Source organism: Phaethon lepturus, unplaced genomic scaffold, assembly GCF_000687285.1.
Source record: "Phaethon lepturus isolate BGI_N335 unplaced genomic scaffold, ASM68728v1 scaffold33486, whole genome shotgun sequence".
Taxonomy (NCBI): Eukaryota; Metazoa; Chordata; class Aves; order Phaethontiformes; family Phaethontidae; genus Phaethon; species Phaethon lepturus.
Genome location: NW_010548879.1, coordinates 5,526 through 19,555, shown reverse-complemented (window position 1 = coordinate 19,555; position 14,030 = coordinate 5,526). Strand labels below are relative to the sequence as shown.

Here is a 14,030-nt window from a genome sequence, read left to right as displayed (position 1 = left end):
TGAGGCTGGTGCTAAGGGCACTCAGACTTGTGCCCCAGGGCTTGTTTTGTTCCTTCATTCCCCTCCCTGCAAGTCTGGCTGTGGCTGCAGGGAACCAGACTGGGGAGCTGGCCAGGGTTAAAGCTGTCCAGCTGAAAAATGAGATGCAGGTCTGTACACGGCTGTGGTTCCTGATCTGGTTTAGGACTGTTCCTCCAGCCGTGCCCGAGCTAGAACGAGAGGCAACAGCCCTGGTTCTGGGGACAACAGGAGCTGATGCCTGGCCTGCATGAGGCCGCAGTCCCCCACAGCCGCTTGCTGCCCGTGCTGCGTACCGGGGGAAGATGGGGGGAGACCTTTACCTCCATGGTGGCGGCTTCCAGGGGCATGTGCTGTTAAAAGACTGTCAGGCTCCTCCTTAAGCCTCTCCCTTATACCACACACACACAAGCTGGAGTTTTTCCCAGAGTTGTAGGCTCTCACAGAGCAGCTTCACTTGCCAACACAAATTGGGTGAAACTATGAGCTTTATGCAACTTATCTACCACCAGCAAAGGCACAGACCCACCAGGGGAGCCTGGTGTCCGCCAGATACCCGATGACAGCTACTTACTCAGAGTCCCTTCAGTAAGCCTTCCCCTGCAGGTGCAAGCAGGGATGTTTGTTAATGAAGAGCAAAAGCAATGCCCAACCTAAAAATCAGATCAACATTGCTATAGGGTGGCAGTCCCAACCAGACCCCAGCAACCGCATCTCAACGTGAGCTACTGTGATTGGCATAACAAGGGCTGTTCAGAAGGGGCCAAACGAGTTTTTTCACATGACAGGGACAAGAATTTTGAGAGATTTTTGCTTGCGACTCCTAAGGTGAGGGTGGGATGTGTGTGTGTGGGGGGGTGTCCCTGTCGCCCTTCAAACTGCCAGCATGGCTGCAGTTCTGCAGGTTCTGCCCTAAATCCTAGAGGTTTTTCCCTTCCCTGTACCTCACAGCAGGCTGCAGCATCACAGAAATCTCAGCATTGGTGCTTTGTCTGTGCTGGGGCTCACACACAGGTAAGTTTTGAACTGGTCTCAAAAGCAACTGGGAGGACAAACAAAAAACATTGTTCTCCAAGCTGGATGTTATAGACGGGTATTAGGTTGGAAGGGGTCTCTGGAGGTCTTTTGTCCCAACATCTGCTCAAAGAAAATGTGTTAGATCAGGTCACGCAGGAGCTTGTCCAGTGGATATTTGAATGTCTCCAAGGACAGAGATCCCACAGCTTCTCTGGGCCCCTGTTCCAGTGTTTGACCACCCTCATGGTGAACATTTTTCCATACAGCTAATGAGAACTTCCTGTTTTCCAGCTTGTGCCTGTTGCCTCTCATCCTGTTGGACAAAAGTCTGGCTCTGTCTTCTCCACACCCTCCCACTAGGTAGGTGTACACAACAGTAAGACCCCTCCTTTACCTCCCCTGCTCCAGGCTGATCAAACGCAGCTCTCACCCTTTCAGTCCGCCCTGCTGCCATCCAGTCTTCTGACTATTCCCCCGCACCAGCCAAGCGACGGCCTCTACTGGGGGCCAGGGGTGATGGGAGCAGCACAGCAGGTCAGAGCCACGAGCCTTTGCCATTTGTCCACCTTTAATTGAGCCTGGATCCGTTCACAAGGGAGAAAGTGGCCTTCAACATCCAAAACCAACCTCAGTTCTGACTGGGAGACCCATCCCAGTCTGTCCCACAAGTAAAATTACACTTTGCCCTGTTCATTGTGATAAAGTACATTTATTGTTAAAAACTTTCAAGCTGCTATGCCTGCCCTAGCTGCTGCGGTGACCTAGCTGGAGACTGTCATAAGAGCGCAGCTCCAGTCCTGGTCACTGGCACACACGCAAGACCCATCAGCTGCAAGAAGACTGTCCCTTTTCTGCCATCTTTGTCTCCATTTTCTTGTCTACAACGCTCACAAATTTGTTTCCTCGTAAATAAAACCTGAGAGGTTTCTGTGCCCACTCTCCCCTGTTGCCAATACCAATCCTTGTTGTGGCTACCACGTCCTGCTCCCCTGGTAGGTCATGTCCAGGTATCATCCAGATGGCTGCATCTTGAGTCAGGTCCCTCTGGTCAAAAGCTTTATTGATCCCAAATGCTTGGCAGAGCTTGGAGGGCCCATTACACAGCTGCCAGTCCTTCAGCAGCTTTGCGGGTCCTTTCCTTGAAGCGCTGCGCAGCTCTCTCATTGCATCTAAACCCTGAAGAGGTTCCAAAGAGCGAAGTAAGACTGCAGCCCCTTCCCCTGTGCAGAACGAGAACCACGTGTTAGTACAGGGCTGTTCATCAAGAACATCTCAGCTTTCAGCCCCACCGCTAGCAGGACCACTTCAGCTCGGAGCCTGACAGAGCAGGGCATTGCCTGCAGGGTCTGTCCTTCTCTCAGGCCTCTTCGCTTCAAGTGCCAGGCTCTGGAGTCAGCCACTCACCCCTCTTCCGAAGGTCCAGTGTCCCATAGCTCTGTGCGCTTTATTCATCAGTGCTGACTTGCTCTTCCCCAACCCCACTTCTTGATGTTACTAAATCTAGCTGCTGCTCCAAGGCTTGCCAGAGGGCAAAAGGTTTTTTTTTGTGTCAGCACAATGTTCAGGAATAAATACACATACGGTTCAGTTTTGGCATAGCTATCCAAAGCTGCTCCCAAACCCAGTGGATTTATAATCGACTCTGATTATAAGAACTGCAGCTAACAAAGGAGAAGAGGAATGAGTCTGGATGCTGCCAGCAGAAAGAGCCGGCAGAGTGAGGCTGGACAAAGAGAAACCCGGGAAGGAGCTGCAGGCACTGGGAGCAGCTGCTGCTGAGGGAGCCCTGGCTGCAGGTGCTACCAACTCAAGCACCCAACTGGAGGTGTAACAGCGGGTGGGACCACCCTGGTTTTGGGTAACTGCGTAGCTACAACGGAGAGCAATCCAAACCCTTGTGCCAGGGAAGCTCTCGCAAGAGGCTGCACGATGCACGGCCCTGAGTGCATCACTGCAGCAAAGACCCTTCTATGACAAGAAGTAAAGAAAACTGGCAGATTCTTTTCTCAAATGTGATCTGCCACCCTGTCAGGAGCCTTAGGAGACTCCAGGCCCCCACAACCATTGTGACCAGCTGCCCTCCCCAATTTCGGTGACAGTGAAGCAAAGATGCAGCTCTGAGCACAGACATTCCCCTGTGATGAGGATCTCCTGCCTAAGTGGGAAATAAACAGTTCCTTGGTATTTTCCAGTGGACAGCAAGGAAGGTCTTCTCATGACCTTGAGTGGGTGAGGAGACCGCCCGGTCAAGCGGTCTGTGTGCTGCCCCACACAGCACCCCTTGTTCCTCCCTGCCAGCATCTGCACGCTCGGTGATGCCGCTCCGCAAGAATCCCCTCTCCCTCTCCAGCCTCAAACATCTGGAGCCACGCTCCCGCTTGGCAAAGGCTTTTTTTGTAGGCACCGACAGATCCCTAAGGACCTGCGATTTTCCAAAAGTAGAATCCCACTCATACTTTACACAAATACCACACTAAATTACCCTCCTGGGCTCCCAACTGAGCCTATCAACCGAGGGCCCGATTTCAGGCTTTTGTGAGGTGTGCCTCTTGCCCTGAACCTGCTCAGGGCCCCCTCGGTACAGCTCGGCGAAGTCAACAGCCGCATTTCCAACAGCTGTCTGCAATCTGTTCCCAGGCACTCCCTTCTCCGAGGAAGGGGATTGATGCTAATCTGGCAGCCAAAAGCTCCTTCCCTGTACTACGCTGATTTAGACCTCAGAGGTCATTTTAGATTTTTAAGAACATGCTCCGTGGCCTAACTCCACTTCTCATCCATGCACAAAGAAACATCCTTTGCATCAAGCCACTGCCTCGCTTGCCTGGAACAACTGTGGGATTCTGAGCAGTCGCTAATTACACTACTTGCCTTCATCTATGACAAATGCAAGTGGAAACCGTGGTTACACATGAACAGAGTCTTTGGGAGTTCACGGAAAGAGAGACAAGCACTCGGAGAAAGTGCAGGTGCTCCCAGAGCATCGGCAGAGCCATGCCAGGGGATACCTGGCATTTCTGTCTGGCTGCTCTTTCTGAATTTCTACAAAAAAATTTTCACGCTCTTTCTAGCTGTGTGTGACACAAACCCCGCTCCCTGCTCTGAGCCAGCAGCCCCTGAATGTGAGAGCAACACCACAAGAGCTTTGGGGAGAGGTGGGCACAGTAGGCAGAATAAGAATGCAGGGATGCCATCACGAGCTACTGCCTTCTCTGCCCCCATCTGTCCCCACACCTCTGGGTTGATGTTCGGGTCCTCCTGAGCATACTTGCATATCTGAAGTTTTATTTTAACTACCAAAGAGTAGCTGGATCCTTCCAGCTCACCTCCTGCCTGCCAGAGTGCTTCAGCCTGCCTTCCTCCCTCTCCGCAGCCTGCAGCAGTTCGCTCGCAGGGGTCATCCAGCTTCAGCATCTGCCTGACATGGGTACGGCTGCTGACAAGCCACCAGCAGCAGTGCCAGTCCAGAGATGCTGAATATCTACCTCCTATGCCTAAGAGTCACCCCGTATAACGAGCAGCATTCAGAGCTAAAAGCTGAGATCTAACAACAATGCAGAGGCCAATTCTCTCCCTGAACAGCTAGAAATCATAAAATGATAGGGAAGTCCCACACCCCCACTGTGCAGCTTGCTGCTTCTTCCCTGGAACGGCTCCAGCTCTCATTCTTGGAAACGGCTCTTGGCCACTGGAGAGAAGAAAATTTTCTCCTCTCTCCACCCGTCTGACTCACTGCTCCCGAAACACTTCCTTCAAAGTCCTAGTTTAGGATCCAAAAGTTAGGAGGAAGTCTGCGCCGTGTCACCTGGGCTTGGGTATAGCATCACTGGGATCTCGATTTTACAACCTGTTCTTTCAGATCTGGCAGCGATACACACACCTTGGCAAATTCCAGAGAAATGAATCACAGCTAAGTCCAAGAGAAGCTTGACTGGCATTTACTTTCTTCCTCAAGTGAGGGAAGCCCAACACCTTAACCCTAGGGAAGGCTCTTTGTACTAAGTCTATTGTGCTGCTGCCAGCGTATACTGTAGGATTCACGCACACTGGAAGACATTGGTTCTATTTTCCTATAAACTCTTCTTCCTCTATCATCCATGATTTCTCAGAAAAACAACCCACAATGTAGTGATGCCCCCTGTGGCTTCAGGCAGTAGCAGCATTTGACGCAGTGATGGGAAGACCTCTCACATTAAAATCCCACACGATGCAGCTTTATCTTGGTGACGCGCACAAAGATTTCCCCTTCCCCAGTGACAAAATATTTGAGGCCGCCCTTCAGCTCATTATGATTTTATGAACACAAAGATGCAGTCAAGTGAACTCGACTGAACGTGCCAACAGCCGCAACTCCTTGCCCCAGCGAAGTGGCAGAACTACAAACTACAGCTGAAGTGCTTCTGGGGTCTGTTGGCAGCATCAAGCTGAGCTGAGGACATACTGCTGAGGACACTACGGCGGTGGTGGCTCTCAAGTTAAAGTCTATGCTTTGGTAGCCTCTCTACCAAGCACCTCTCCCAGCACAGCTCTGCTGGTGACACACCTTTTCCTATCCCCGAGTGATACTGCTGAGCCTGAAGTCTAGCATAAGCCAAATAGAGAAAACAGAAGAGAAGGTTTATTCTACTTGGTATTAAAACAGACGATACTGCAAGGTTATGTACAAAGCAAAAGACTCTCAAAAGCCAGAGTCTCATGAGCCAAATACCCCGTTCTTGACAAGCTAAGCAGAGGGGAGCAAGTACAAGCAGCATATAAAGCTTTGCACATCTTGTATAGGCCTTGGATCCTGAGCTAATTAGGGACTAAGAAGGCCGCGGCATGATTCAAGTCAGCGTTAAAGTACCTTTAAACAGTAGTCTGCTGCAACAGTCCAATTCATTCTGCTTGCCTGGTCCCAACAGTGTGTGTCTGGGACACACCCGTGCAGTGTCTGTGCCAAGAAGGTAGCAAAACACAGGGACAGAACAGCACTCTGATCTCTCTCCAGTAAAAGGACAGCTGCTTTCGTCAGGCTAGAGGCTCCAAATCAGCTCTACGGTCACTCAGTTCAAGAGTCTGAGAAGCAGCAGGAGAGCAGTCACTGCCAGTACTTAAGAGGATGTACTGGTTCTCTGAACGGCTTGCCTTCCTCCCACAAGGATCCTGTAATTCAAGCAGCACAAGGACTTGCCTACACTACAAAACTAGATCGTTTAATCCAAGCCAGCTAAGAATTTGTTTGTGATTATTCGTTTGTGCTAACTTTAACAAACCACCTAAAACCACACTAGATCTCAGTTAAAACTATGTGCTTGTTCCAACAGTCTCCAGAAATAAACACTGTTGAAAATCAGCACATGAGTATTTTGATGCAAACCACCCAATGGCCAAACAGAAACATCTTTCAGAATAATTTAGAAAATCTCTAGAACTGTTTTCTCCTGAAATCAACCCTAATTCTCAATTCATTCAGTAGGAACTTTGCTAACATGCATCCAGGCAAAAATTGAAATGGCTTCAGATTGGGTAAATTTGTGTGTGTTTGAAGGCATCAAGGAACCCCGAAAAGACTTTTTCCCTTCTCTGCTGCTCCAATTTGCTGCAGCAATGCCATACAGTATTCCCAGATGTAAACCCAAACTACTCCTACAAAGTGAGTTGCTCTGCTGTCCTGAAAATGTGTGTGCATGTCTAGGCTTGTTCTGCTCCTCCCCTCCACCTACAGAAAGACAGAACAAAACTGGAAGAGATTCAGGGACAGGCAACCAGAATGATCAGAGTTATGGACTAGCTCTGGAGCAAGAGCCTAAGGAAGGAGCAACCAAGGAGACTAGAAACCTTCAGCTTGGAAGACAGCTGAGGAGGGGATATGAAAGATCCAGGGAGATCACAGGAGGCAGAAGATGATGTACAGGAATAGATGCAATCATCCCGTGTTCTCCTGGTGCTCTGCAGCACTGCCAAATCCCAAGAAGAGAGTGACGCAGCTCTGGGACATCACTGGCGATGCGACCTTTGAAAAAGGAAAAGCATTTAGTGTTCTCTCAGTATAAGTGACACCTTCAGAAATAGTATGTTCATATTACTTTTATAGTCTCCTGGTCAGTCACTCAGGTTTTCTCAGCATTGCCAGGGAGACCCTGAAGTCCTTGGATATTTTGCAGCCAATTCCCTGCACAAGGATGATGAAACTGATTACATCACAATTTCATGCTGTAAGCATGGTCTCTGCTGCTAGGGCACAACAGACATTCCTTTTGCCAGTGCTTCCTTCTGTTTTCTGCACAGCCACAGCCAAATTCAAAACAAAGTTTCCAAGATCTGTCCCATATCCAGAAAATTAAATGCTTTTGCCTTCTACCCAGGTGCCTAAGTGCCACCACAAAAGATTACTTCCTCAATCCTTCCCTTAGACTAAACGACAGGACAGGCTCCTTCTCCATGTTAAGATGGGAAACGTATCTCAGGTATGATTCCTCTTCAAATTCCTTCTTTCAGCACATCTGCACATCACAGAATCACAGAATCATTAAGGTCATTGAGGCTGTTTCCTCTCGTCCTATCGCTGGTTACTTGGGAGAAGAGACCAACATGCACCTTGCCACAACCCCCTTTCAGGTAGCTGTAGAGAGTGATGAGGTCTCCCAATGGACAAACATACCGAAGGAGTAAATCCTACTTATGTAGATGCATCTGTGATGCAGAGCATGCAGAGCCATGCTACTAACTTCAGTATGTTCCTGCCAAAGCTGCTGGTGGCAGCTGTGCTTGGTGACAGCATAGCTGCATGCACGACAGGCTAACGGAGAGTAAGTGTGTAACAGAAAATCCAACACAATCCATCACAACAGTGAGCTCTTTAACTGATTTGCCACAAAACTGAACACAGGTATATAAGGGAAAATTTCCCAAAGTGTAAATGTCAAAAGAAATCTTTCTAGAATTCAAAGGCTAAGAATTTTTTTTTTAAATAAAAATTATTATTCCTACTATTTCAAACACTAAGAATCCCACCCTGAATAAAGAGCCATTCTGCTTTCATTATCTAAACAGATTTGGCAGAGACAACGTAATGAAATTCACATGTGTTCATCCACCAGACTCCAGACCTCTGTTTAGAAAGACATGCTCTTCCCCCACAGTATAACCTGGCACTGTTTCTCTGCTTGGCTCCTGCCCAAAGGCCAAAATCTGAGGATTAATGGTCACTGTTACAACATTTGCTTTCCACTTAGGAATATACAAGCGGCAGGGTTTTTTTAAGCTCTATCTTTGAAATGGTGAAAAAGAAATTTTTTTTGAGAATTTTTTTCTAACGAGTATCTAAGAAATACCTGCTGCCATTTCAAAGTGTCTAATTAACCAATAGTTTTACTGCAAGGCAAACACTGTCATTCTTACATGAAAGAAAAAACCCCAAGTTTTAGAAGCTTGCATGTTAAGAGGAGCTGTGGAAGAAGAGTCTCAGTAAATTCCAGAATCATTTGATTAGGGGTTGATTATATTATCTTGAGAATAATAAAAGAAGATAGAAGATTCTGTAACAGTCGGGGTATTTTGATTCGGGGTGGTTTTTTGTTTTAAGATAACAGCAAAGCACCTACAATGTTCCTGCAGTGACTCCTTAAGCTTAAGACATCTCAGACCTTTTTGTTTTTCCCAACGTTTACAGCTTCTGAAGATAAAAGTGGGGGACAGAAGAGTTTATTGTCATGACAACAGACACGAAGATTTAGGCTGTCATTAGACTGCAAATTTACTTCTACATCACTGCTTTTGAGGAACAAAGTTCACTGAATCACATGAATACGCAGCAGCCCAGGTCATCAAAATGGAAATCTCCATCCTATCAAGATTCTCCTCCAGTCCTTAGTCTTTATTTCTGTGCCTGAACAGCTCATACAGCTCACAGCTGGGACCAAACCCCGCCGGGCTGGTCACTGCGCAGCTGGAGATGGGCCCTGCTTGTAACGTTGAAAGTTAATACGCCGTCTGGCCACAGTTAACATACTGTTCACAACGGCAAAACCCAGGTCCCAAGGGAAGATTGTGACAGCAAGCCACTGACTTCACAGAGCCCACGGGGAGCTCACAAGCGACTGCAACATGGCGAGCGTAGCTTGAAATATCAGCCCCATGCTGTAGGCATTAAAACTCTTTCAGCCTCAACTTACCTTGGCTGGAAACATTCATGCAGAAGTGAATCCCATAGATCTGATACACGTACAGAGTTCCTGGTTTCATGAACATTGCCGCGTTTCGTTGAGTTTGCTTCCCACCTTTGGAGTGGGAAGCTTCATCTTCCCCACCCAGATAAGCTTCTGTTTCAACAATCCTCCCCCAGAGTTCTCTACCATCAGGAAGTTTGCGAACTAAAATCTGAAAGAGAGGTCGGAGTGCATCAGTTAGCAACCCTCTGTACAAAATAACCAGAGCGCAAGAGCTGTGGAAAAAAAGAGGTTGGAAAGAAGGACCTGTACTACATACTCTCCTCTCCATCTAGCAGGCCAGTCTGTAAGCTAACATGAGCTTTTTCAGCTTCTACTGTCCAGGCCACAGCCCAGAGCAAGAAGTTCCTACCTGTCATTCACGCCACCAAATTCCCGGAGTGCCTAGATGTGGCAGTATCACAAAGAACCAATTTATAGTCCTTGTATACAATAAAGCCCAGAGAGTTGCTTTTGTGATTATTTTTCCATATTCTCCACCCCAATCCACCAGGTTTAAGGCAAAAAGCACCACCAATGAAACATCATGAATGTATATTCTTCAGAAGAAATACAACAGTGGCACAGTTAAATAACTACTATGATTAGATAGTCTCTCTCCACAGAGATGTTTCAAAGAAGTCCTAGTCTCTAACCGTAGAGACAGTCATGACCAGAGTGAGTCTCAATGCTATTTCTGTACCACAGACAGGGGCAGTGCAGGAGAGCTGGGAATTGGCTTCAGGTAGACAACAACAGATCTTTGTTATTACAGTGTGTTCCCCGCTGCTGGTACCTCCTTAAATAAAACAAAGCAGATGCAGGGGGAAAAGAAAAACATGACAGTGAAAAGATTATCTTTAAAAAGAAAGCAGTCACTAAACTTCATACAAAGTTTTTTGTGGTTTGACCTGATTTCTAAACTTCTTATCTTACTTAATGTGTGTTTAAGAAATGCTGCAGTATAGTCTCATTTAGGCAACAGCTATCAGTTTAATTATACTATGTTCAGTGCTTCCATATTTGAAAACCAGCCATTCAAAAAATGACCATTAAGAAACAAAGCTTAATTCCTAACAGATGTTTGTGCTGGATTGCTAATGCAGTTACTGACCTGATCCAGTACAGATGCTCCAGAAGCCACTGCAACTCAAATGTTGCAACTTACAGAACTTCTCAAATTGTTGAAAACAATCAGTTTATTATTTTTATGAAAAACGCAGTGACTTCAGAAAAGCACTGGTGTTTAGCAACTGCCTGTAAACACCCCAAAAGCACACCCATGTGGCCACATTTCTCTTTCAGTATGATGAAATGCAATAGTTAGGTTATGATTTTGAAAGCATGCAGGCATTTCCCTGACTCTTCAGACACAATAACTATTCACAGTTAAACAGTTTAAAAATGGTGATAATTCACAATACCTCACAGTAAACTATTTTACAGAGGCTTTTATTTCTCACTGAGGATGTATCTTGGTGTTATGACAGTTCATTTTGGGAGGCCATTTATTGTGTGTATGTTTTGGGGTACTTTTTGTTTCTAAGAACTCAAGTATCATGCTTCAGGTGAGCAGTGTTAATACACTAGGCACCTCCAAAATTTGGTAGAATGAAGATAATGAATGATACATTAAATTACCATTATAGTTATAATTCTAAGAAAATGAGAGAATTGACTGGGTCATGGGAGACTAGGGGTTATACTGTAAAGAAAATCTAAAATTAACCTAGAAATCACCTGGCTTGTAATTCTAGGCCTAAATAGTAAAAGTACAGAATTAGGACTAAAATATCATCTGCCTGGGGTAACTGAATGCATAAGGATGCTGGAGTTATTAAGACAGAAAATGCATCAGTACTGGGAGACTTCAGGTATCCTCATGTAGACCAAGTAAATATCACAGTAGGACAGGACACAGGGTATGTGTTGTTTTAAGACACCACCAAATGCTTTGCACAGGGTTCTCACAAGAAAAGACTAAACTCTCAAACTGATCCAGAGCAAAATGCAAAGTCTTTTCCAAAGACTTATCACTGAAAAACAACTTTGTATCATGACCATTAAGTATAAAGTTCAGCGTCCTTCCACAAGCATTAAGGTCCAAAAATAATCTCTTGGATTTCTGCTTACCAGCAAAAAGGGGAAACTACATAAAGTGAGGAAACTTGTTAGGAAGAACGTAAAAGAGGCAGCCAAAGGTTAAAGCTGGAAAGGCAAGCCTCTAGCAGGGTGTCTACAAAGATAGCAAACATACATGAGGTATCAGAGAGAGGTTAAGGCAGACCAAAAAAAACCCAGAAGGGTTAGAAAGCAGAGAAAAGGCGTCAATTACAAGCCAGACAATATCCTTAGAAAAGAAAAAGAAAGCTAGACACAGAAAGAAAGGCCAAAGCCAACAGTTTGTGGAACAAATTCCTCAAGTTATCTAAACCAATGAGAACCCAGAGAGTCTGTTCACCCTACAGACAATAAAGGTATAAAAAAAGACTCAGAGAAGATAAAGACCATAGCAGTGAAACTAAAGACACATTTTGCAATTGCGTTTAGGAGGTCCCAGACTGGAACTTTTTATAGGGAAAACACTGGAGGAACTCCCTCCCATGGAAATGGCGGGAGAGTTTTTTTGAAGGACTCACTAAGAAGAGACAAGTTTAATCTCCCCTACTCTGATTTCCAAAGGCTTTCAACAAGGTCCAAAGATTCCTCAAAGTTTCTGCAATGGGATAAGGGAGAAGGTCCTTTCATGAAAAAGCAATGGTTTTAAAACAACTCAGAAACAAAAGATAGGAGTTTCCACAGTGAAGAGTTTAACCACGGGACTGTGGAATCCTAAATGTCTCCACACTAGGGCCTATGCTGCCTTGCATATTTGTGTTAATAACCTCAGAAAGGGGATCAGGGGAGAGCTCACCAGGTGTACCGAGAATAACGAGTTACTCAGAACAGCAAATAGAAAAGCAGGTAGTATGAGATACAAGTTTCAAAGCATGCCCTGTATGGGCAGCGTAAAAGAAAGTACCAAACAGTCTGCTGAACTTGCAGCTAAGAATGAAACATTCGAGTACACTACGAGAGTGGATCCTGGTCAAGAAAGGCCAAGGGCCTGCCATGCTATTAGCATCACAAGATAGTAAAATGGAGGCAGAGGAGGAGATGTTGCTGACTGCAGAGCCTTACTTTCTTACTTTCCACTGGGCTAAGCAAGAGCCAAAAACAAATAAAGGAATACCTGAAAGGAAAATAATGAGCCTGAAACAACCTTCAAACCACGAACAATAAAGTACGTTTCAGTAAACCAGAAAAAAGGGAGAAAAACTCCACAAAAAAACTAATCTGAAATGTGACAGTAAACTAAACCTGAAAAATTACTCCTCTGACTTCATCCAAAATAGACTTGGCTACTAGTCTTTAAATTCCACTGAACTTAACAAGAGAAGGAATGAGAGCTGTATTCCTAAAATAGCAAAGCCCTGGAGTCAAATGGCAAAAAAAGACTTTCATCCTTTTACACTAAGTTATTAGCTAGCACATGCTCCAGTACAGTAATCTCAGCGTTCACATCTTACCTGTCCCAGAAAGGACTTGGCCAGACTAATACAGGGCTGGTTGAAAAAATCTGCTTCTAGCTGGGAAGAATTTTTTTTCTCTGTCGCAAAATATTTGCTGCTTTTTGGAGAAGAATCCCCATCAGGCGTAGCATTCAGGTTCTCCAAGGCATCAAAAGGAGGGAAGCTGGAGTTGCTTTGGAGAGCACTTAATTGAGCCAACAGCTTTCTTTTTCTTGGCATAGTTCTAGAAAATTGATATAAACATAATTAGGAATATAAAGCTTATTTAAAAGTTACTCATTTCCACAAACTCTTATTTTTTTTTTTTTTTTTACACATCTCTCCACAACAATGAATCTGAAAGCTATAACTAATTGGACAACCTAGGCAAACTACGGAAGCAGGTGACAGATTTAGCTGTGTCTACATCACGCCAGGCAAATACTGCAGTTTGAGTATTCATCTTTTAAGGACTGCAGATAAAAAGCAACTCTGCTCCACTTAGCAGTAAAAATAAGTTTGCTGTTAGGTTAGGAAATTCAGAAATTGCAAACAAGATGAATCGGCACTATATACTTTTTACCTAGAACTAATGTTATCTGTTAAGCAGACAGAAAAAAAAAAAAAGGAAACAACCACCTCAGAAAATTGTGCTGACTCAGAAAGTCTACAGAAGGGATGTATCAATCATTTTAAATGGTAACGTAATCAGATCAGAATCTAAAACTCCACAGGACACAGAACATTGCAGTTTGGAGATGCCCTATTTACAGTCATAGTGACAAACTCGTTTATCACACTGTGGAAATGTTTGTTTTAGAACCTGCACAAAATAAACTGTAAATTCACTTACCAGAAAGATGCACAGTATGTATTTGAGGCAACTATGTAACCTGAGATTGTTCTTCTAGGTTTGTCACCAATTCACTTTTGTGCTTTTTTTTTTTAGCTTCCAAAGCTAAAAAAAAAAAAAAAAAAGTTTTTTTTAGCTTCAAAAAGTTAATGTTTCTTTTTCTGTGGCACCGTCTTTATACCTGTTGAACAGGAACAAGCTTATTTATTCACTGTATAAAGCACTTTGAAACAAGCTAAGAGATTTTGGAGCTGGAGATCGTGATACCAACAGTGCATCATTAGCTCAAACCTGGGAACAATTTGCAGTTTTCTGTTGGTCTAGCAAAAGACCATCTCCCAGCTGGGGCATTGTTGAAGATGCTCTTTAGCCTTTTTTATACAAAAGACTATGAAAATGGTGGGG

The 14,030-nt window shown here is 45.0% G+C and overlaps 1 protein-coding gene across 1 annotated transcript; it reads right to left on the bottom strand.

Moving 5' to 3' along the window:
* Positions 1 to 1,743: 1,743 nt before the first annotated feature.
* MPG (N-methylpurine-DNA glycosylase) lies at positions 1,744 to 13,012 on the bottom strand. The gene is made up of 3 exons (XM_010290116.1): positions 12,791 to 13,012; positions 9,189 to 9,393; positions 1,744 to 2,255 (listed from the first exon to the last, which is right to left on the bottom strand). Exons 1-3 carry the CDS (start codon positions 13,010 to 13,012, stop codon positions 1,861 to 1,863), a joined length of 822 nt encoding a protein of 273 aa, XP_010288418.1. The 3' UTR covers positions 1,744 to 1,860.
* Positions 13,013 to 14,030: the final 1,018 nt, after the last annotated feature.

Coding starts and splice junctions, on each gene's coding strand:
- MPG (XM_010290116.1), bottom strand. CDS start 13,012: ATGCCAAGAAAAAGAAAGCTGTTGGCTCAATTAAGTGCTCTCCAAAGC. Junction 9,394..12,790: donor CCAAGTCCTTTCTGGGACAG/GTAAGATGTGAA, acceptor CCTCTCTTTCAG/ATTTTAGTTCGCAAACTTCC. Junction 2,256..9,188: donor CATGAATGTTTCCAGCCAAG/GTAAGTTGAGGC, acceptor CGTTCTGCACAG/GGGAAGGGGCTGCAGTCTTA.